Source organism: Prinia subflava, chromosome 1 (assembly GCF_021018805.1).
Source record: "Prinia subflava isolate CZ2003 ecotype Zambia chromosome 1, Cam_Psub_1.2, whole genome shotgun sequence".
Taxonomy (NCBI): Eukaryota; Metazoa; Chordata; class Aves; order Passeriformes; family Cisticolidae; genus Prinia; species Prinia subflava.
The window spans coordinates 108,997,026-109,020,815 of NC_086247.1; the positions used below are offsets into that span (position 1 = coordinate 108,997,026).

The following is a 23,790-nucleotide window of genomic DNA, read 5'->3' on the forward strand; positions in this document are numbered from 1 at the left end:
GATGACTTAATATGGACTGGATATATAGAAACACTAATATATTAATTTATTGATTATTATAGGCTATCCTCATACATCCTGTTTAATCAACATCTCTAGCTTAGATATTTAAACCCTTAGATCTGCCACTTGGAGGCCAGCAATGTTTACGGTAGTTGATTAAATCCTTTTATGAAGTAAAAATTCTACACTTGAAGATTGCTGCTTAAATCATCTCAGATGAAGTAAATGGTTGGACCAGCATGTTTCTTAAACTAGAATAAGTATTAGAAAAGACAGAAGGACCAAAAACTGTTGCCTATACAAATGACTAAGTAATTTGATTTTTTGGTCTACTTTTCCATGCAAAATTTTTTCACATTTGCCAAATTTGTAAGGATCACTTGCAGTCTTACCTTGTTGGCTATGAGGTAAAGCAGCTCCCCAAGTGCTGGTAGAAAGCATTGTTTCAATTTGCTGTTTCTGAAATTCTCTCTGATTAGTTCGGTTAAAAGTGTAATTGCCTAAATTTAAAAAAATCAATCAAAAGATCAATACATATATTTTGTCACGCAAACCGTATTGCTAAAGGTAAGAAGCTTTATCTCAAATGCCATCTTACTGATGCACTCTTCACTTATGCTGAAGAGCCATTTGCAAGGGAGTTAAGTAAGCATTGAAGAAAAAAAATTATTACAAAATATTATATATGCAATATGGAGAAAAATGCAATAAGGATTTCATCAAGGTGACAGATTATCAGCTGTTCTTTCATTTCCCTCAGGAAAATAGAAACAGATGTGCCAGGAAAAGAAAGGTCTACTTGCTGCTCCTGTATTTCTGTCAGAAGATCTGAAAGCTCTCACCATCAAGTTACAAAAAGAACAAACAACAAGAAACCTCTAATAATGTCTTTTGTGTAGTTATTGTAACAAAGGATAAGAACTATTTAAGTTTTGTCTCCTGATCTCCAAGTTTACAGGTGACTTACTGCGTAAGAACAGGACATACCATTTTAGTTTCTTGTATTTCATGAACTTCTGTATGCAAAGCATATATATACATAGGTGTGTGTGTGTGTATATATATATATATATATAGATGTGTTATTTATATAGAGGAGGTGGAAGGAAATTAGAAAATTTGATGCATCTTGTGCAGGTGACCCAGTAAAAAAACAAAACAAAACAACCCAACACTTTCCCATGCAAAAATATTTGGCAGTAAACCACTTTTTCTTATTAGGAGCACCAAGGAGATTTTATCCTCAACTTCTCTCTTTTACTTCACCTTCTGACCTTAGCAGCTTCATAATTCCAATCTTTGTACAGCAAAATCATATCAAAACTGGAAATGCAGTCTTCAAATAAAAGCAAAAAGATCTACTAAACAAACTTTGACCTTCTCCTCATTTTTTTTAGTAGTGCTATACCCATTAACTGTATTCTTTTATTGCTTTCAGAGCATTTCTACAAATTTTATTCAGGAGCTTTAATTAGCCTACCATTCTAGAGAGAGCTTCACTCCCATATTTAAGAAACCAATGTATGTAAACCAGGTTTTAAAGACTCTAATATGTCAGCTTGATAAAGTAGCAGTCAGACTGATTCAAGCACAATTCTACATTAATTCATGAACACATCATGACAGCATTTTCTCCTTTATTATATTTCTCTTCTACAGCTATGCAGAATTACTCTTGCTTTTGTGATGTAATATATTTTGAGAACTACTTTGACTGTGGAATCAATACCATTAAATGTACCTTGTCACTGTGGCATTAACAGAGATTACACATACCCAGTTAACATCCCTCAACTTTGCCACATTTATACTGAGGCTGAACCCACCAAGAGATAGTATTTAACTACACAAAGCTGATGAACTGTGTAATAACACAATCTGCTGACAATAGTTCCAGCAGACTAGCTAGGGACATCAAGTCATCTTCTCATGACATCATGAAACCTAACTTACACTTGTTTGTTTGCAGGCAGAACTCTAAGAAAATACAAATCAATTTGTACATCTGCCATAAAGGATCAAGGCAGGCTGCTCAAAATTACCATTTTTCATGAGAATCTCAACGAGCAGAACACCTTGCATTACTGATACTGGTTTGCACCCACAACCCTTGTTTTCTTAAAGCATGGTTAATATAGTGGAAAATTCTGATGGCATGTTATCTAAATACATTTATGTGTGCAGTCCTACAATTCTCTAAATCCTATATTCTATTAAATAAAACCATTAATTAACCTTTGTATGTAGTAAATTATATATTCACTGTATTCACTTGTACTAAGTTCTGTTTGGCTTATTTAACGCCTTACTGCTCAATCAAAGTTCGACAAAATAGTCATTAAATATACCGGGTAGATTATCCATCTTCTGTGGTTTGGAGGTTTTTTTGTTTGTCATTAAAATTAAGAATTTAATATCTAAAATGAATGAAATTTAAATCCAAGAACAACATTTCATATTGGTGATCAGAAATCATTGTTTCTCACGCTCCTTCAAGATTCTAGGACAAGTTATTTTTATTCTGAAGAGATTCAAGATATTAGTTTTATTATGAAGTGATAAGAAAAGGAAGTAATCATAATCCAATTCCTACTCTTTCCTCAAATATGAATGAAAAAAGAGGTAAAAGCGAATTAACAAAATTCAAATCAAGAAGTAATTTCCTTCCTTGTGCACTAAAATCCTTGCCAAAATTCTAGTCAACACTGCAATAAATTCAAGTTTGTATTTGAAAAAAAATTAATTAAAGAAGAAGGAAGATGTTTCTGAAGAAAACTGAGCTATTAGTGACTGACTTGGCTAAAATTGTTATATCTTTGTTAACGAGAAACAGAAGTCGCATGAAATCTTCTAGTTCTTATCTTCACATATTATAATAAATTTCTCCATTAAGAGTTAATTTTAGTAGCTGTAAGAAGATCAATAACAAGAATTAAGTACTATGGCAGAAGGCACTGAACATGAAATAATTACCACACATTACAGGTAACACACAATCTTTTATATAGTCTTGTAACTTTATTTGCCACACTCAGATCATGGCTTCATTTTCTCTAGAGTGCACACAGAATACAGAACTGCCCTGTGACTTCCCTCCCTTCACTGAATACAATTAAATAATCAAATATTATACAAGTGCAGGAAATGGGGTTCACAGAATATGTAACATACTGAACCGGCAAAGTGTCTGTGCCAATAACCTACTTATCTTCTTGTGTCCTCTGCAATGGAAGCTATGGAACAGGAAGCCGGGATTCATTGTCTGTATTATAAGGACATTTACACAGAAACACAAATATTTTTACAAAATAAATTTAATGTTATATAACAAAGTGTTCATAATTTAACAAACACATTTTAAACTACCTGAAAGGAGGAAGACAACCTGTTTCCTGCTCCTGACAGGACGCTTCTAATCTTGACAATACTGATTCGCACAAGACTTAAAATATTCTTTCATCCTTTCATAAGGAAAAATATAAGATTTGGGGGAAAAAAATCTGTCTAGACACTTGGATTCAATGCTAAAGGATGGCATAAATTTTAGGTAGACAGTACCACAGTGTGTGTGGGAAAATGCACAACAGAAAAAAAATCAAATTTATTTTAACTACAGACTGACAAAGTCTCCTTCTTACCTAAAGTACATTCTTTTCCTTTTCAACCTGCCTACATTTTCCCTTTCATGAAGTAAGTAGTAATGAACTGCAAAGTCCTACACTGTCTAGTAAAAGCATCTTAAATTTAATAAACTACCTACACCTTTTACCCTAGCTGTCAAACTGAGTAGATATAGTATAGTTATAAAAAGAAAAGAAAGAAGAAAATTTCATATCTGGACAGTCACTGCCTTAATTTACAACAACAGTGTGTGGAATTGATCTACTTCCTATGGCAGATTCTCAATTTATTTCAGGCTGTATCCAGAAGTTTCCCTGCAGTTTCAAGAGTCCAGAAGTGAAAATTACAGCATATTCAAAAAAGAAAGTATTTTATACCTTAAGTTGCAGGCTGGCAATGTACAGATTTACAATATTACTACATCTTTGATCTATTAATAGGATTGTCCACCACTATTAGTGGAAATCAAAATATCTCTGTAAGCCTGCAAACCGTTACATTGATAAAAGCTGTCTATGCCTCAAGCATAACTGAAATTATATTTTAGTTCATTTTCTTGTGAGTACACACACATCATGTAATGTGAGCAAGTAATGGCAAAGCAATGTGACTTTCCTCTGAGAAAAGCACTCTCAGCAGGTTGAGAAAGTATGCCATGGTTTTAGTGCCACTAACTAGAAAAGAATCTAGAGTAATATTCAAGTACTCATCTTTAAAAGCGTTTACAGAAAAAAAACCCCTACCAGGTTTCTCTGAACATCTCAACTCAAACTGGGTTATGAAGGAGGAATGAAGAGAAGTCTGACTACCAGACAATGGATGTGGAATTAATGCTGTCCATATAAGGAGGGGGCTGGGGGGAGAAAGAAAATTAAAAACATACTGCAATTCCTCTAGGGAAAAATATTATATGGTGGTGTCTTTTTTCCAGGTGGAATACAACACAAAACTGACTCATTACAAAAGCTCTTATCTTTTCAATTTTCCATAACTGCTGGAGGAAGAGGTCTTAGCAGATGAGTAGTCAAACCAAAAGCCATAAACTCAAAAGGAGATTCAACTTGCTTTGGAATCAATTCAAGATCCCAAAAGATAAAATCAGGAATAAATAGAAGCAATTAAATTATATATCTGATGCATTTACTAACAAATCAAAAGTGGACATAAAAGTACTGCTAACAACCTTTGGAGTTTGCTTCTTCAAGTGCTGGGTTTTACGTTTAAGGAAAAAGAATGTTATTACTTCTCCCAGTCTGTCATGACAGTCATATGATCACATGAGCTGAGGAGCAGATACTCATAAGTACATCTGATCTCTACCCTAGCCCTTAAGTTTGAAACTTTTTAATCACAGAAAGGACCAGATAGAAATATTTGCCTCTAACAGAAGAGATCCTGTTTTCATTTTTAAGAAAGGCAGGCAAAGATTGCTCAGGAGCCCAAAAAGCAAAGATTTCTGTCTTCAAAACTCGAGTCAGTGGTGACCAACCGAAGCTGGTTTATATCTAAAAATGCAAACTGAAACTGGAAATCCATCTACACAGAATAAGGGTTGGCAGGAACATCCAAGGAAGTGGTATTTTTCTTTTTTCTCTTCCTTGTTTTTACTCTATTCATAAATTGATTTCAAGTTATTCTAAATCATCATCTTCTTCCAAACAGTAGGCCTTTTATCCACTTTTTAGAAGCCATGCTAATGACACTCAAAGACCAATGCCTAGTAATAAAATATACATGTAGAATATTTTAGATTTATTATTTCTACATAGAATATCTCCTATTTAAAAAAAATATAAGGGATTTTCCACAAATTTTGTTTGAAATTAGTACCCTTTGAGTACTACAAATTCCTTCAATCTGCTCAGTGAAGATGCAAACTGGACAAAACAACAGTTCTCCCCTAAAGAATTCTTTTTAAAATATGTTTCAGACTAAAATAACTATTTTTCCCCCCAGATGATAGCTGAAAGGTCTGATATTTAGAAGAAAAGTGAGGACTACAACTAATATACACGTGATCTTGCCCAACACTGAGACTGGTTTGAGTGGCTTTTAGTGCAGTAATCAGAAGACAGAAATTAGGCTTTTCAGCTACCACCAGTGTGCAATTTCTATCACAAAAACATGCTGTAGCCTCATCAAGTGTCCATCAAGCAAGTGTGTGCTTTACAGGAAAAGGCTTCATTGTTTTCTTCAGTTCCTAGTCTATGATATGTTTAACTCACAAGTGCAAGACAAATAGAGGTGGAAGGAGGACTCTTTTTCAGGTTAATTCTTTCAGGTATGCACTTAGTTGTGAGAACTAAACAGTTCAGTGTGCAAATTGTACAACAACTTGCTTAGACCTAAAGTTGGTTGGTGTAAAAGAAAATTAAAGTACCAAAAATGTACTAAAACCAAATCCTCAGCTATATCAAACTTTAATTTAAAAAGTAAATAAAATAATAAACAAAACCAAAAAAATACCCCACCACAAAACCAACACTTACAGTACACCACAACAAATTGCAATTTTACGTGATGCGACTTTGCAAACATCACATTATAATGTCAGGAAATATTTAAGGCCTAAAACAGATATGTGTCCTCCAAAGCTAACAGAAAAAAGAATTTGTTTCATGTCAAGAAGCTTAGGCACAAAACCTTTTTCCATATAGTCTCTCTCGCTCATGGATAGAATGGCAACTGCATATTTCTTTTCCTACCTACATATTTGATGGGTCTGCTGATACTGTAGCAATATAAGGAAAGCAAATATTTCACTTGTTGCACAGAAAAAGAAACGCTCCTGCTAAGTTATTTCAACTACAGAAATAGTATTCCATCTAGTTCACCCAGACTTTCACACCCCAAACCTATCTCCAGTGTATGTGACAAATACGACATATACACATATCACTGCCAGACACAGATATTTATCTGCTGAAGGAAAGGCTCCTAGAGGCACAGATCTTCATCACTCCCAAAAAAACAGAACTGTAGAAAAGAACCTAAAAACAGTAGATTTTTTCACTGAATTTTAACAATCAGTTATTAATCTATCATAAGAACTAAACTGAAGACTATTACACAGATATAAACAGATATACTGGCAGCACCACTGATATAATTTTAATGGAAAAATGTACTATTTTGCCTGTCAAAGAAATAGAGTAAATTAATGGACTAGGAAAAGTGTCAATTAAATGTCTTTTAAAATAGTAGAGTTTTTGCTTCAGCCAGGCAATTATTTTAAGAAAATTGCAAAAAGTGATTTAATTATTAGCAATGTATGTTTTAACCTTCCTAGTTGAAACTATCCTTGTTTTTGACTACCAGCTTGATTTGGACTTCAAACATAAAGCAAGTCCAATTAACTGGATTGATAAAAATAATTTTTTGAGAGAGGAAAAAGAAGAATCTTGAGTTATGGCAAAAGGTCTTAATATTTGTCCATCAATCCAGAATTTCCATGCTTGAGACAGTCACTTTTAATTTAATTGTATTTCCATTTTCTGTTTATTAATTCAGAAAAACTTTTTTTAAACACACCATTAGTTTCTGCTAATTCAAGAAAACAAGGATACAGTAAAATTATGATCATTTTTGAGAAGACTTATAAAGTCATTTTTCAATAAAACAACATTAAAACTAAATAGGTTTGGAATAAATGGCCAAATCAAACCATTTTTATTTGAAACTCACAATATGGGCAGACATGGCCAGGCCAATAAAAAGGAGTTATCAGGGAAGTAAGCTATGAATAGGTTTTAAAATCAGCATTCTGTAACAATTTGAATGACAAACTGTAGACCTACCTTGAACAGTGTAAACACAATTTACAGGTCACAAAAGTACACCTGTAACAATACAGCTGCTTTCCAACTGTGGAAAACAACCACTAAATTGTTCTTTAATAAAGAGTCAGAAATAAAATGGCTCAAATTATAAGGAGTTCCAGTTTGGATGAAAACAGAAATCTAGATATTTCACCACTTTGACAAAGGAATCAAAACTCAGATTTATGGAGATATTCTGATAGGCTGTCATCCTTCATGGGATATTTAGTTTATTAATTTGGCCATGGAATCAAGTCAAAGGCTTTGTAAAGAAGCTTCCAGTGTGAAGGCTGCAGGAGGTTCTCTGACCCCTTTAAATAGTCAGTAGAGCAGCGGATCGACATCTGTTAAAAAAACAAGTGTAACTGCCTAGGCCATAGGGTGAGATTCATATTCCCATTTAGCAAATTTGAAAAGGATAGGGAAAAGGACTTGATTTTACCACCAAAAAGGCCAGCCAAAGAACAACTCCAGGGTGGTCTCCTACTGGACAGATGTTTTTTTGACAGTACAGAAGGACACTGCTCCCTGACATGGAGGCAAACTGTTAAATTGCTCTATCATCTCTTAGTAAAATAATAGACTGAGTCTGAAATGTGAGTGTATCTAGGTGGCAAAGGGCCAAGTATACTCACAGAAGGGACAATAGCATCTGTTAATAAATATATCAAATTAGACATACATGGAAACAAGCCTTCCTAACTATGGAAGATTTTTTTTTCCTACAAGATGACAAACAAAATCCTGGAAAGAATGGGTTTTTTCACTGAATTTTAACCAATCAGTTTAAAAATCTAAATACAAAAACAAAACTTTAAATTTTAGGTGTTTTCCTAAGGTAACTAGCAATAAATAAGAGGACATTATTCAGATTTATAAAGGGCAATTCCATGGAGGAAAAACTTTGTTAAGTCAGGAAAAAAAATATGACCTATTAAAATCTTCTACTGCAGCTACACAATAGAAGAAATTGCACATAAAATGTCTTCACCTGCAGTAATACAAGAGATCAATTCCCCTACCATGTTCTAAGATCAGTGTCATCTTTTTCTAATCAATGCAATATACTTCTTAAAAATACTTAACTGGAAATAGATCAACCACAATTGACTTTACAGATATAAATATTAATTTATTCTAATTTTTTCTAATATGACCTACATACTCGAATACATCAGCAGAATAAAGATAGTACAGTTCCACACTTGACTAGTCTGTAAAACAGTAGTTGCATTTTACTTTGTGTTTTAGTGACCTCTGGTGGTTACATTCAAAGGAAACTACTGTTCCCCACTTGCCTGAAAAAAACACTTGGAAAAAACCCCAAACATTAATTTTTCAAAGACAAATAGATTAAAGGCTTTTGGCATGCATTATGAGAAAGTTTATTTTGGCCTGTAAAATGAGATTGAGGCTTCTTTTCTTAAAGTCTTTCTGCCTCTTGAGGGATTAATGCTACTACTATTTATAAAATCATGTTACCAACAATAATATGTAATGGTACAGATTTAATCTCAAGGATTGAGGAACTATCCTTAAATAAATGTCTAAGTGGGTAGAAGGCAGTAGGGGTTAGAAATGGTCAGCTTTTTAATATGTAAGGGCCAGCAATGGCAACCTGCATGAGTCTCTATCAGCTCCTGTGCTTTCAAAGTAAAAAAGAAATCACAAGTAAGTGACGAGTGAATAATGAGGCAACAAAAAAAACTGCAAAGAGGCCACAAGTGAGTGATAACAACTGGAAACAAAACTTGATATAAATAGCATAGTATACATATGGAGCAAAAATAATTCCAGAATTGCATGTTCACAAGCTCTCAATTTACTTTCACACTTGGGAACACGTTTTGGAACTAAAGGGGATCACTTCTATTTACAGGTTAAAAAAAAAAAAAATCAAACAGTTATCAAATCAAATTAGATGTTACTAAGAATGTGTGAAAAAGGCATATTGTATATGTGGCTCTACGCAGATATTTACTATATGTAATCTGATAGATAGAAAAGTTATACTATATTAACATTAGAATAATGTAGTGAATGTAGTTTTGTAATTAACAATAAGTTATAGTATAATAGAAGCTGTGTATGTGTGTTATATTTTTTTGCTCAAGAAGAAAAATTCCTCAGCACAGAGATAACATTCACAGAGGCCCCTAAACCTTACAGAGGCCTCTAAACCTTCTAGTGAAGAAGAATTTATGGCCTCTTATCCACAGAACCTAACTTTCTCAAGGATGTATGCTCTCATGCGTTCTTTTAATTAACAGAAAGCTTTTGTGACAAGAAACAGCTGAAAATTACTTGTTTTACGTAAGATATGAATAGTCATAAACTGAAGGCTTAAAAAAAGAAGACTTCTCTTTGTTCTGGGCCCTTCTCCTTCCTAGCCTTTGTCTGGGAGGGAGGGGGGACAAAAGCCCGGGCTACCTTCTTTGCTCTTGTTGTCTCATTATTTGTCCTGTCTCTGAAAACTTTTTTTAAACTTTTATTATTGTATTAATATTTTTGTAACCAATTTTTATTCTTTATTAAATATTCATAAATTTCAAAAAACGAGTGATTGGCGTTTATCACAGAATGGAAGAGAAAAGAAAACACAAAACCGCTACCTACCCTACCCTACAGATCACCTGCATCTTCAGACTGTAAGACCCGGATCACAGAGTGTCATTTTAGATTATGTTGTTCAGCTCAAGACACAGATTGATTTTGACATTTCCTAACTCACAACAGCCACCAATAAACTTTACCTGGAGCATCAGATGGCTCATATGAGAGGATAAACTACAGCATTATATTTAATTCTGTATATAATGCTGATAGAAAGGTTTGCTTTGTGGTGGGCTTTTTAAAGCATCACATAATATAAAATAGCTGACGGTTAACAAGAATGTTCAGCCAACTCCCAGATTCCTCAGAAGGGAGTAGAGGGGAATACAACTCTAGATGAGAAAGTCCTAAATTACTCCTTCCTATTTTTCCTATAAATCAACTATTGTGTTTTGTGTACTACCTACAGTTATTTGATTTTACATTATATATGCAAAAATAAATTTGAACACGTGAAAATATTAGAATTCAATGGTTTTTTGAAGGTTCAAGAAGGTAATAGAAGGTTTTTGAAGGTATTAGAATTCAAGATTTTTTCCTCATTATTGTTTTGCGTAAGCACTAAAACATTTTTAGTTCAGAGATATGACCTTGAGAGAAAAAATTTTGAATGAATGTCATTAAAAAAGCACAGTAGATGCATTTTTGACTCAGACTAGTTAATTTTAAAAAAAACTCTATTTTCTCAGTGAATACATATAAAAACTAGTTTTAATTAACATAAGAATGGGGCCAGAAAATTAAAATGAAAATTAATTTCCTTTCTAGTCCTTCAGTTTAAATATCACTGGTCTTGGACTTAACTTGGTTTTTGAACTACATGGATACTTCTAAAAATACAAAATCCCATTTGTAAATGACTTGTACATTCAAATAAAAAAAGCACTGGAAAATTTTTGAACAAAATAATACTACAGTTTACTGTATAACTACTTCATTCTATTGATTTTAAATACAAAAGCTGACTATGCCTTTTTTGATGGAAAATTGCAAGCTAGGGAAACTATTGCTAAATATATTAGTGCTAACCACTGGAACAAACATCTGAAACCAAAAGCCATACGGACATCTCAAAATTACTTTTGGGTATTTTACCTTTAAGAAGTTAAATATCAGAAAAAAAAAATCTGCCACATAAAAGAGGATACTTAAATTGTGACCTGGAATTCAGTTGTTGTGAAACTGTCAGTATTGAAAGACTTTGACCCACTTTGGAATTTACAAAACAAACAGCAAACCCTAGGTAACGACAATAATGTTTTGAGTTCAGCTTTCACTACATAATGGCAGTGTTAAGCAACGTAGCAAGATAATCACAATTATTTCTACATCCATTAAGAAGAAACTAGAGATACCTAAACCAACAAAAACTTCCTTAGCTGCATTTCCAAAAGAGTCAGGTATTCACCACTAATTGTATTTTCCTACACCTGATCTGCACAGCACACGGGCATATTTACAGCTTGTGTTTAGCAGCTGGGTCTTATGTTCAAACATCCATTAATTTGAAGTTCTGGCTTCACCTCATGAAGAAATGAGGTCACACTCACGCTTGAAACAGACATTAAATAGCACATTCTGTCAAGATTTCACAATCTGTGTGCATGTGTCACATGCAAGAAAAGGACAGTAAGACCACTTAATCTAATCAGTCTTCTGTGTAAGTGAACTACTGACCATGTTATATCAAACCACAAATAAAAATACTCATCCTCTCCAAAGGAAATTATTTGCCCTTCATTACACACATTCTTTAAGAACTGTGAGAAACCTCAAATTAGTCCCATCTCAATAAGTTCTTTTTTTAAAAAAACCCTAAGAATCAGTTGTCCTATTTTAAACCAATTACAATAACTACATTTCAAGATAACCAAATGTGTCAACAGTTTCTTCTTCTTTCATGCATAGAAAGCATGACAGTGAGTACTTGATTTTATGAAAAAGAGAAAAAAGCTGGTTTTATAATTGGTGGCCACTGGTTAGTAAAGAACAGAACTACAACTACACAGAATAAGCTCATAAATATATACATTTAATTATTGATTATATATTGATTATATTACGGTCCTACACATAGTTTTAAAAAAGCAAGGTTCAAAACAAAAAAAGCTGCGAAAGCTTCTGACATAAATTTAAAAAAAAGGAAAAAAAAAGCCAAGTTACCTCAGAAACAGGTACATTTTCTCCAAGTTCAGATGTGTGTAATGCCAGCAAACCAATCACTCGAGCAACATTAGCACGTCTGTGTATCAAATAAATATTTTGTAGATGCAGGAAGTATATTTACAAAATACTACAAAAACAACTATATCTTGTTTATATTCTACACAGGTTGCTAAGGGCAGAAAAATTTGATGTCCTATTTACAGCTCAGATTTTTTTCTTATTTCTATTTTCTTTGTATCAACAAGTTATTTCAGTGTTTCAGCCCAATTTAGCAGTATATTTACTGCTAAAAGACATTTTTATGCATAAAGACTTTTTCCTCTAGCTCTGAAGTGTGAAGGTTCTTTAGTTTGTAAGGATTACTAATAGTCATGCTCAAGTTCTGTTTTTATGTATTACAGAAAACTCCTACAGATAATTTAGACTTTTCAGGATAGCTGACAAAACAAATTAAATCTGTATCAGGAAATCAGTTTCCAATGTTGCATTAAAGGAAAAAAAATGAAATATGAAACAAACAGCAGAGGGCACTATCACATTGAACTATTCCTGACAGGTATTGGGGGGGGAAAAAAAAAAGTTATCATTTTAGTTATTTTACTCCATTGTGGTATGGAGTTATTTTATTCAATGATTAAGTAACTATTTCATACATTAGGTTCTATATTATCTAGATAAAATTTTAGGGATTTTGTATAATCTTTGGTCCTGTAGAATAGCAATCTATTAATTCAATGCTGAAAAAAATCCATTTTATATCATCATACTGCCAGTCAGATACCACAACAGTCTGACAGACTAAAAAGCTCCTCAAATAACCTGTTAACAAATATCTTTAATAAAATTCAGTGACAAGTCTCTGTTTGGATGTATCAGTTTAAAATAGTTATTACTTACACATCCCAGTTGGTAGCTGAACGCAACTGCTGTATCAATGTAGCAAACTACAGTTTAAAGAAGATAAATAAACACCAGTGAATTTCAATGATCTGACAGTTCTGAATGATAAACAAGAAATCAAAATATCAGTAATTTCATAAAAATGTCTTTGAATAACATTTGATAGGAGTATTATCACAGACAAATAGTGCAGATATTGTGCAAACAGTGATTAAAAATATAAAACCAAAAAAGCCTGAATGGAAAAATATTATTTTTTTATATTTTTGCCTTAAACTAAACTGCTAAACATATATCTGAATGTCAGAATTTTTTTCATTTTGAATAATACTACTTGGTCTCATTCTTTCACAAGTACAGAGATCAGCATACAGTATTATAAAACAAACATTAAATGATTCTGTGAATCTGTATCAAAATTGTTGGCAAATACCAGAATAATGAATGTTAACATATATAATGAGCCATTTAAGAACCAAACTGCATAATTAACAACTAATTTCTAAAACATTCTGTTACTTATTGGATTCTTGTTCCCCTCACTCCAAATTCTCCAGTGATAATAGAACACACCTTCCAGCAATTCTGTTTCTGATTTTCACAAGAAAGCTACAGCATAAGACCAACCGCTGCTCCCAACGTAAATGCTCTTCATCCAGTTTTCTGGTAGCAATTTTGTCTCTAGTACCTTATATCCAACAATAACACATCTCAGCTTTTAACTTAGGTACCTTATTATAAATGTAGGAGAGCAAAGTAGTTTACCAAATATTTATTAAATAAAATAAAACGTGCTCATTCTAGGACAGCTTCTGTGATAACTTTATATAAGGGGGGGAAGAAGTCTTGTTTCTCTTCTGCACATGCAAGACCTGAAGAAATACGTTAAACCACTACAGAATACACTAGTAAATCTGTTTGTCTGGTAGAAAATGGTTTTTGAAATGTGAAATCCCAAAACAGACTCTTCAGAGTGTGTGATCTCTCTTTGAAGCCTGGTTTACTGGAAGTTTTACTGCCTGTTCTTTAGAAAGCTTTCTAGCTCTTCTTTACAGACATATGACCAAATAAACTTAACAATTCATACATGGACCCTTTACAGTATCTGCTGCCACTTGATGATTTACAAAGACTAATTTTTCATCATACATTATTTTACACTCTTCACGAAGCTTAGTTTTTACCCCAACATTTTCCCTAATACAACAAAATTATATGTAAACTTAGCTGAAATCTAAGACAAAGAATTAGTTTTCCTCAGCTCTTTTAAAAAAACCTAACATGGAATTTATTTTTTACTTTAATCAAAATCATATTTTTGCCAGTACATCATTGATTTTTTCAAACACAACCAAAAGCAGCTAATTTTTGATACAATGACAAATATGTAAACCAGGGTGATTCCTTCAAAGCTTTATTACTTACGAGCTGAGAGCTAATTAGCCTGTTTGCCATCTCCTTGTGGACAACCAAAGTGCACAGATAGTACAGTAAGTTCAATTTAGAACGTGCTGCTCCTGTATTCTTCTCGCTGGAATCAAGCAGGGAACACACTCTTTTCAAGAAGTTATTCCAGTCCACGTCTTTCATAGATAACAACTTCTCAACTAACCATAAGAGGAAAACAAAGAGTTAAAGATAATGGATCTTTGATGCAGGTTTAACAAACTACAAAGTAACATCACCATAAATAAGTTCCAAAGTTTGAATGTAATTATAATTTTAGGACTTAAAACTATTAAGAAGCATGTCAGAATTCATCTCTGAAGATTACAGAAATCAAAAAGGATGCAAGAAGAGAAAAGATAAAAATTCAGCAACAGAACCCTCAAAACATTTTTAAAGTGCAAACCTGCTAAGCCCTTCATTTAAGGAAACATTTATTGGCATTGCATTTAGGAAAGGTAGCAGTTGCCCTTCATCACTACTAATTCTTCATAAGTAAGTGCAGTTTCCTGTAAATAAATTTGAGGCAAAACCTACCGAAAATCAGTGAAATCTGCTCACAATAAATAAACTGAAAACATTTATAATCATTGCTACAGGTAGGTAAATGCTAAGGCTAAGCCTTTGCAAATCAGGACATGGATGACTTCCAAAGGAGCACAAAGAAATCAAGTCATAGGGACAATTAACATATATCCTGTGGTTCAATTCACTGATCACTGCTCATGAATTGAGATTTTTTCAGATTTCCTTATGAGTCTCTACAGTTAATTTCAGTCTAGCAGCCATACATTCCCTCAGTTTTGGTAGTTATTTATTAATAACTTGTCTGCCCTCCTGATATGCTCCAGTATAGACTATTTGAAAGCATGTTTTCTGTCTTTCATGTCAACTTTACACCACTTAACTAACAACACCTAATGCAGGCAAATATACATTAGTAGAGGTGAAAACAGGTTTGGCTTTCAGGTGTTCCTTTAAATTTTTCCATGTTATCTTTAATTACTACTGACAAGCAGCATCAAATTTTGCATCTTTAAGAACAATCAGAAAGTTGTCCAGAAGAAAAACACAACTCTGAAAGCATTACAACAATAAAAAACAGTGTCCCATATTAAATAAATACTGAAAACAGTAAAACATATCAGAACATCAGTGACAACTATTTAAATGTAATATAAAACATAATATTTCTCTTAGGCAGTGGAATCTGATCACTTTTGGATGAATCAAACTAAAAATATTTTCAATTGCAGTCTTGACTGGGAGATTGAGAGACATTGTGTTCCTTTCCAAATATAAAATTTCTTCAAAATACATAATTTATAGAAAGAAAAGATGAACTCTTACGCCTAGGAAGAGGTGCTACATGAATTCTAGAATGACTACATATCTGGCTGACTTCCCTCTTCAAGCACAGTCCAGTATTTTTCTTAAAAAGACTACAGGAAATGTTCCAGGGGGAGAAATGTTACACTCATGACAATGAACTGACTTCAGTTTTCAGAAATACTTCTAGACATTGAAAATTAACAACAACAAAAAGACAAGCCCAAATAACTTCACATTCTCTTTTGGAACATGAGTGTTTCATGATTAAAGTTGGGACTGGCAAGGCTGCCTAGTATTGGGCTGATCAACACTGCACACTTTAAGATCCTGTTGCCACTTGCTCGCCAGCATTTCTATAATTTTAATATATTTGGTTGAATATTTCAGTTTAAATCTCTCAGCTGGAAAAAAATATGCTGGTTTTCTCCCACTAAAGACTGACAACTGCCTCATGGCAAAAGTTTTGAGCATGGGCTTGTAACTCAAGAAAGCAGAAGAGAAAGTAATATAATTTAAGTGTTTATACTTGAAAAGACTGCTCAAAATTCGTCTGGCTAAAATCATTGCACACACAACTATAGTTTCAGAAAAATTAGGAGTTATGAAATAGTGACCATATATAATCTACAAGGGAAGGTTACAGGTCTTATGATACTGAGTTACAGCAGCACATGCAGAACTTGATAAAATCTTCAGCAAATCCATACCTGAATGTGCTGGTACATGTAAGGTTTTTGGGTCAAATCTAACTGGTACATGCTTCATTATCTGGAAAAAAAAAAACCCAAACACATTACAACTAGTTTTAATACATTTTTAGAAAATCTCAAGCAGTTGACTGTGAGAATACAAAGATGCGAAATTAGTACAGGATGGGTGTACATGCTACTTCTCATTCGTGAGGAATTTTCCATTGTTTTCTGGTATGTATTTCTTCCAAGCAAATATCTGAGATTTAAATCTATGTTTTTTATATAATTATATTGTTAGTACTTCCATTAACTGATTTTTAAAATGGGATTACAAAATCACAGGATTTTTTTCAGTTTACATATTTATCTTGCTTGTACGCAGAAAAATATTTGCATTTGGGTTTCAAAAGCTACTGAAAGGAACTGTGGAGATGACAGCTCATGAAAAGTTTTAGCAATTCATTTCCATACAGTAAATATATGTATACACTAGACCATTCCTGAAAATAAAAAGTCATATTATGAACAGCTAATCATTCATAAGGTATAGGAACTTTTTTCCCTGCAGAACCATCATTTTCTTGTAGATCACAAAATTGGATGATGACTCAGTAACTGAACATTTGAGTGTGATTTTCAGTTAAATAAAGAACTTCTAAATAGGCAACCGTGTAATGGAATTTAGCCTTTGACAGATGAAGTCTAAGTGTAAGTGGAGAGCTATTTTCTTAAAAAGGTCTTCAATTCCACAGATCTGCAGAACACAGGGAAATTTTACAAATTAAGCTGACATTTCAGCTTTTAAGATTCTGCAAGCATCTGCAAATCCCTTTCCAGAAGATTAAATTGCAAGCTCTTCAGATTTACCAGGTGTCAGTATCATCCTTTAGTCTGAAAAGCAGACTTAAAGAGGCATCACCAAGCAGGCAGTGATCTGATTACATGTCCCTGGAACTTTGTGGGCTATTTTGCATTAATTCTGAATCTGGCATTGCATGGTAAGGAGATTAGTATACATGTGCACCTATCCCTGATCTCATCTCTTGCAGTAAGAAGAGAAGCAGTGAAGGACTAAGGCTTTGTGTCAGAGTCCTGAGACAGAACTGAGGAATTAACAGTGGTAGCATTCAAATATATAATTACCTTTGAAAGCCTCCACTAGGAACAATGTCTCTCACCGCAAACATATTAAAAGAGAATTATTTGGTAGTTACTTATCTAGCTGTGTAAGATTTTTAGTTTTTGAAAGTGTTAAGAAATCTATTAAAACAAACAAAGGAATTGTTCATACTAAAGCAATACAGCAACTAAAAGCTGTAAGACATTGCTAAGAAGTTTAGATGCTCACTTCGAGCAAAAAAAATCTTGCATTCCTCACATCAGCAATTTACTGAGTAAAGTTGCTAAGACTGCTTCACTTTTTCTGGCACAGAAACAACAGGAATACTAAAGGGGCTCTCGCCTATCATTCTTTCTCTCAATACATCTGCCTATAAATGCACGTTACATTGTCATTGCAGTGCAGAACACTGATTCTTTTTTTGGTTTGCTCTTTACTGTCAAACTTAAGTGTGATTTCCCTGCTCAGGAGACTTGTTACAAACTGTTAGCACATTAGAATCCATATGATAGAAACAGGATGGACATTTCTTGTAGCCTCAGGTGTTCTTTAAGAGAGAAAATAAATTCGTGTTGAATAGAAACATTATCACAGCTGAAGTCTAAAGAATAACAGATGTTATTCTGTAAACCTCTAACTCCTAATCTAAAGGACTTCATACATGGCTTTGTTTTGAGTATAACAAACCAAAGTTTTGTGTTCATTTAAGTAACATATCAAAGCAAGTTATCAGAAAACAAATCTACAAAAGCATTGAACACAGCATTTAATAGCTTCTATTTCTTGTAAGGTATTATTTAATATTATTATTCTATCCCAAAATAACTCATTCCTCCAAATTAACAACACAATAGGATTATAAAGACTGCCAAAAAATTGCATGAGAGCTTGCCAGATAACTGGGTGGAACTGTTTTAAAATGAGAACTATAAAACACGGGAAAGGAGTTTCACCCCGATTAAAATTTTATCTGCAAAAATAGCCTCAACCACAAGTTCCTGAATCTCATATTTTATTTTTCTGTACCTTTGGATTGTCAATGATTGGTGTCACAATAAGATCAGATTCAGTGTAAATGAGCTCCTTCAATTTTGACTCCATATCCTGCTGACTTGAGCACATGTTTTCAGCCTAGAACAAGAACAAGGTTTTTTTAAAAACTGTTTTGTACCAAAAAAAGTTAATTCATGTTTATTCACAAGATATTTCATTTCAACATTATACCAAGCAGTCTGGTCATGGAAACATATTCCAACTTGCTTTTTATTTATGTAATAGCAGATAAAACCAACTAAAATTATGGTAGGAGAAGCATATTGGAAGAAAAAACATTAGGTCAGAATGTAAATTAAGACAAAAGAAGATAAATTGTCTTTTATGCACTAGGGTAAAAAAAAAATAAAAAGGAAACTAAGAATCTTTCTTAACTTCTATATCTGAAGTTCTGCAAATATTTTTTTCAAACAACTTGCACGTTTAATTATGGAAGGATGCAAAAGAAAGGCAACTTTGCCACAGACTTCAGGGTAATATTCTAAGTGTAGAGATAGCATCATCCCTCAATATAAAGTTTTTACTCACTTTTTTCAAGGACGAATCTCCTTGTGAAGAATTTTTGATTGTGACGATAGTAGCATCATGTGCTTGTACTGCAGAGTTAGTTCTAGGTGTGGGACGAGAACTTCAGCAAAAGCAAGAACAAAATAATTAAAAACCAATAAAGACCACAGATAAAGTTTCACTGCAAACTACTTTTTTGTTACTCTTTCAAAACTTCCATGCTATACAGTAAATTTTCAAAGCTGACAAACTACACTATACTCTGCCTGATCCATTAACTAAACACGAATTTACTGGCTTTAAATGTGTTCTGACAAGGTTAGGATTTTTCTTTGCTGGTTAGAAATGGGAAGATGGTATTTTATTGTAATTATTAAATGAATGTAATTTGATTATTTTCTCAGCTATAATGACTCTACAAACTGGAGGTTAAACCACTATCTCCATCTTAACTCCTAATAACAAAGCACATACAAAGCAAATAAACTTGACAAAAAATTGCAATTTATTTTTTGTTATTCTCTTCTGACTGCCGAGCTTTGCCTAAGTAATGGGAATTTAAAACTTCCTAATTTTTGTGTATCATTGTGAACTGGGTTTGCCTTTTTCTTTTTAAAATCATGTTTGCTAATTAGAAAATGAAGAAAGGAGAGACCAGAATACTGCCAAGCTGCAATTATCATAATGCTGGCTAGTGAACTTGGGGTTTGTAGTATACAATAATTTAAATCAAAACATTTAAAATCAACATTAGAATGATCATATTTCTAAGGCCAGGAAACTAGTTAAATCAGCAACTTCAAATGAACATATTTTCTTGATTAGCAGAAAGTAATAGACACATTTAGTTGAAAATCAGATTTCTTTACTAGGAAAAAAAACCTAAACTAAAAATACAAGCACCAAACCAAATTAAAGACACTCAGGAAATCAGTGACCAAATGACTAACTAACTGTTCTCATTTTCCATCTATTTTCAACAGAAATTTAAAGTTAAAGGGCACAATGAAGGAATGCCAAAGTATTACCTACATAAAAATAGATTAAATATCCTAATTCTTAGGGTGAAAATCATGTGTCAGGATGTGCATGGAATTTTAGTTCCTAAACAAAAAAAAATCCTATGATTTCTTGGTAGGAGGCTTGGACAAAAGATTCTGAATTGACCCACGCTTCAAAACATGTAGATTTGTTAAATATATATTTTATTCAATTAATTCAACTAATGTGCTTCAATATATGTTTGAGGTACAGATAGTAGTACCTATTTTTCAGTTCTCAGATGGTTTCAGTTTAAAGCAAGATACAAGACTGCTGAATTTAACAAGTTTAAGTGAATGAGATCTATTCCATTTGCACATGTAGAAGAAGCCACTGTTGTTAAAAGCTGATGAACCACTCCAGCAGTTAATTAAATTCTGGTGTCAAGTGCCAGGTAAGCAAGTTTCTTTCACTTCAGTGTTTCAATACTTTACTAGACAACACATACACTGCATTCAGAAGTTATATCACTCAAGCAAAGAGAATTTCAGAACAGACTTTTAGAAATTGTTTGCACTACATTTCAAATTTTGTATTTAAATTCATATACTTCTAAATAAATTACATTGCTAAAAAATTACTTGGATTCCATGTTATACTATTTTTAATGTCATTGTAGCCTTCCTTTTGAGCAGCTTGCTAAATCAAATGCTATTTGAAACTATTAATAATACAAGTTCAGCTGTGATGATAAAAGTTATAAATGAGATGAGAATTAATAATTAAAACCAACTAAAATAACTTCTGTACACAGTATGATGTACAAAAGTCCTATTTAAGGTTATGCAGGAAGCTTAGAGTATTTTCAAACTGGAAAATTTCTGCTTGATGTTGATAAGTTCTTCACTAGACAATCTTCTTGGCTTGAAGGCTAGTACAAAGTTTCAGAATCAGGCCTTCACTAAAACAAACCACTGTTAAATCAATCACTATTTTTTTACTTAATACCCATGTAGTACTTAATAGACTATTACCAATACCTTGTGATGAAAAGCTGCAGGTAGAAATCATTAAAAGATCATACACTGAATGCTTATTCTTATGTATTTAAAGCAATCATACTCCAAGGCTATTCTTGTATACATGAAGTAAGAAAGAAAGATATCAACAAATTTTAGATCAGAGCTTTTTCTTTAGATGGACAGTTAAGTAATCAAAAGTTTACTTTCAAAAATGAGAGTAATAAAGTCATAACTTAACTACACACACTGCTTTCACAGCTCTTCAAATGTATTTTAATATTTATTAACTAGTAATAGAGGAGTAAAAGGAGACACAGACATAGTGTTACAGTCACAGTAATAGAACGTTTGAAGAGACAGTGGGAAAAAACCCAACACCAAACATACAGGGTTACAATGAGTTTTTCATACCTGAGAAGAAATATGGATTCATTTGATTCACTGTCAACTACACTTTTGGGGTGCAATTCAGTCTGAGTTTCTACCGGAAAGAGAACATAAATTTGCATTCAGAGGTTAAAACCAAATAAAACACAGGGAGTAAATACATTGGTAGTATTCATAAAATAATTAAAAATAACATTGTGAGCAATATTACCTATTTTGAAAGAATTGCTTGGTGGTTCAAGATCTGCCCTTGAGGATGGCAGGTTATCTAGACTTTTATGAGCATCCACTGACACTTTGGCAATCCAAGACACTGATGACTCTGTGTCTTCTCTGCTGTTTAATAAATGTTATTAATTACAGATTAAAAAGAAAAAGGATTATAAAAAAATTGACTATATCTGTTATCTGTTGCAACTGTTAGCATACAGCTTAGCTGTCATTCTCCAGAACAATACACTCTTTAAATACGCACTGCACATACTTTTTAAACTGGTAATGGCCATGATGAAAAATAAGTTTACAGCAAATAATTTGGAGAATATTAAAAATTCCAGCGTTAGAACTTAAATGAAAGACATTAAAATAGTCAAATTATTACCCCATAAAACAAGCGATACGAAAGAAATACTATCACAGGCATTTTAATCTTCACAGGAAAAAGTCACAACAAATCTATGTCCAGTAATGAAGTCTGTAGCCTACATTAAAAACATGTTTTTGTGTGTGTAATGATCTACATGTCACCCTTGAATGCAATTTTATTGATTTTGGTTATTTGGGCATTTTTAAACGTGTCATTATATTATTCACATGAAACTGGGTCCTAAAACCTTAAATGAAGGCTCTCCAGGATATCAAATATTAATCCAACTTATGTTGTGAAGAAAATAAATACATGGGCCTCACAGTTGGAAAAGAGAGATTGAGCTTCCTTTGCATGTCAAGTCAATGTTTTACATTTGCCATATTTGTCATTTAGTGCATACACCAGCAGATATTTCAGAGGTCTTAGAAAAACCTCAAGGGTATGGCCAAATAGCCCAATATTTTGTTGGGGATTAAGGTTTCTCTCTCGTTCTCTGAAAATTCCCCAAAATTAGCACTATCAGGATGTTGATATAAGTCTTGCTAAAACCTTGAATAAAATCTTAGTTCACAGTATAAACTGTAAATATTAATTTTTATTGCAAGTGAAAGCAGTAATAGAAGACAAAGAGCTGTATCTCAAACTATAAGAAACATTAATAACAAAATACTGCAGCACTGGTATCAGAAATACGTATTAAACAACATGAGAAAAAATTTAAAGAAAAAAGAAAAAAAAAAAAAAAAAAAGAGAAAAAAAACCCCAAAAAAACAAAAAACAAAAAAACACTCAGCATTCTAAAACTATTTTCACATTAGCTCTCCAGATTGGTACCTGAAGTATCTTTCAAACATTTATAAGAAAGTAACATAAAAAACAATGCTAAATGTCCTAATGCAAAATTAGAAACACAAAAACCAGAAAGGTAACAGGAGTTTACAGGAAAACTAACTTTTTAATACATAAAAACCATTTTCACAAAAGGTTTGGGCGTTTCTGCATATGTAGCAGTGCAGAGTATTAAAAAATTTAGGAAAAAAACCCCTACTATTAGATTAATGCATCATGTCATAAGCAAAGAATATGGGTCAGCTGCATTTGCAAGATTATAAGGCTGAACCACAACTAAGATGCTGCACTGATAGGCTTTGTGAGCCACTAAGCCTAATGCATAAAAAACAACAACAAAAAAATTACTAAAGATAAAACTGACCCATATTTATAAGATTCTACAAAAGCTTTAAAAAAACTGTAAGATTCATACAACAATATTACATAATATATAAACAAATAAATAAAAATGAGGGCATTTAGCTCAAAAATGAATGTCAACACATTTTATAGCCAGCAGGAAGGAGTCTGTTGAAAGTGAACAAACAGTGTAATATACTAATAGGATAATACAATTCCTAAATATCCCAAGCTGCCCACTGAAGGGTGTAAAACTCCATTCATTAATTCATGAAAATTCTAAGGAAAGTTCAAAAATTAAAAATTTACAGACAATAAAATATCTGTGATCTTTGCTTATATTTCTTAG

General features: G+C 32.8%; 1 protein-coding gene across 4 annotated transcripts in view; it reads right to left on the minus strand.

The window, feature by feature from the left end:
* ULK4 (unc-51 like kinase 4) overlaps positions 1–23,790 on the minus strand; it is a 218,633-nt gene that overhangs the window by 181,181 nt on the left and 13,662 nt on the right. For 3 of the 4 annotated variants that reach the window (XM_063407199.1, XM_063407217.1, XM_063407190.1), the window contains exons 10-18: positions 21,873–21,997; positions 21,686–21,755; positions 19,293–19,392; positions 18,738–18,842; positions 16,607–16,667; positions 14,547–14,728; positions 13,119–13,165; positions 12,219–12,297; positions 396–503 (exon numbers count right to left, since the gene is read on the minus strand). In XM_063407199.1, coding sequence (XP_063263269.1) covers positions 396–503; positions 12,219–12,297; positions 13,119–13,165; positions 14,547–14,728; positions 16,607–16,667; positions 18,738–18,842; positions 19,293–19,392; positions 21,686–21,755; positions 21,873–21,997 — 877 coding nt within the window. The remainder of the gene's footprint in view (positions 1–395; positions 504–12,218; positions 12,298–13,118; positions 13,166–14,546; positions 14,729–16,606; positions 16,668–18,737; positions 18,843–19,292; positions 19,393–21,685; positions 21,756–21,872; positions 21,998–23,790) is intronic. The other variant, XM_063407208.1, reaches the window with a different exon arrangement.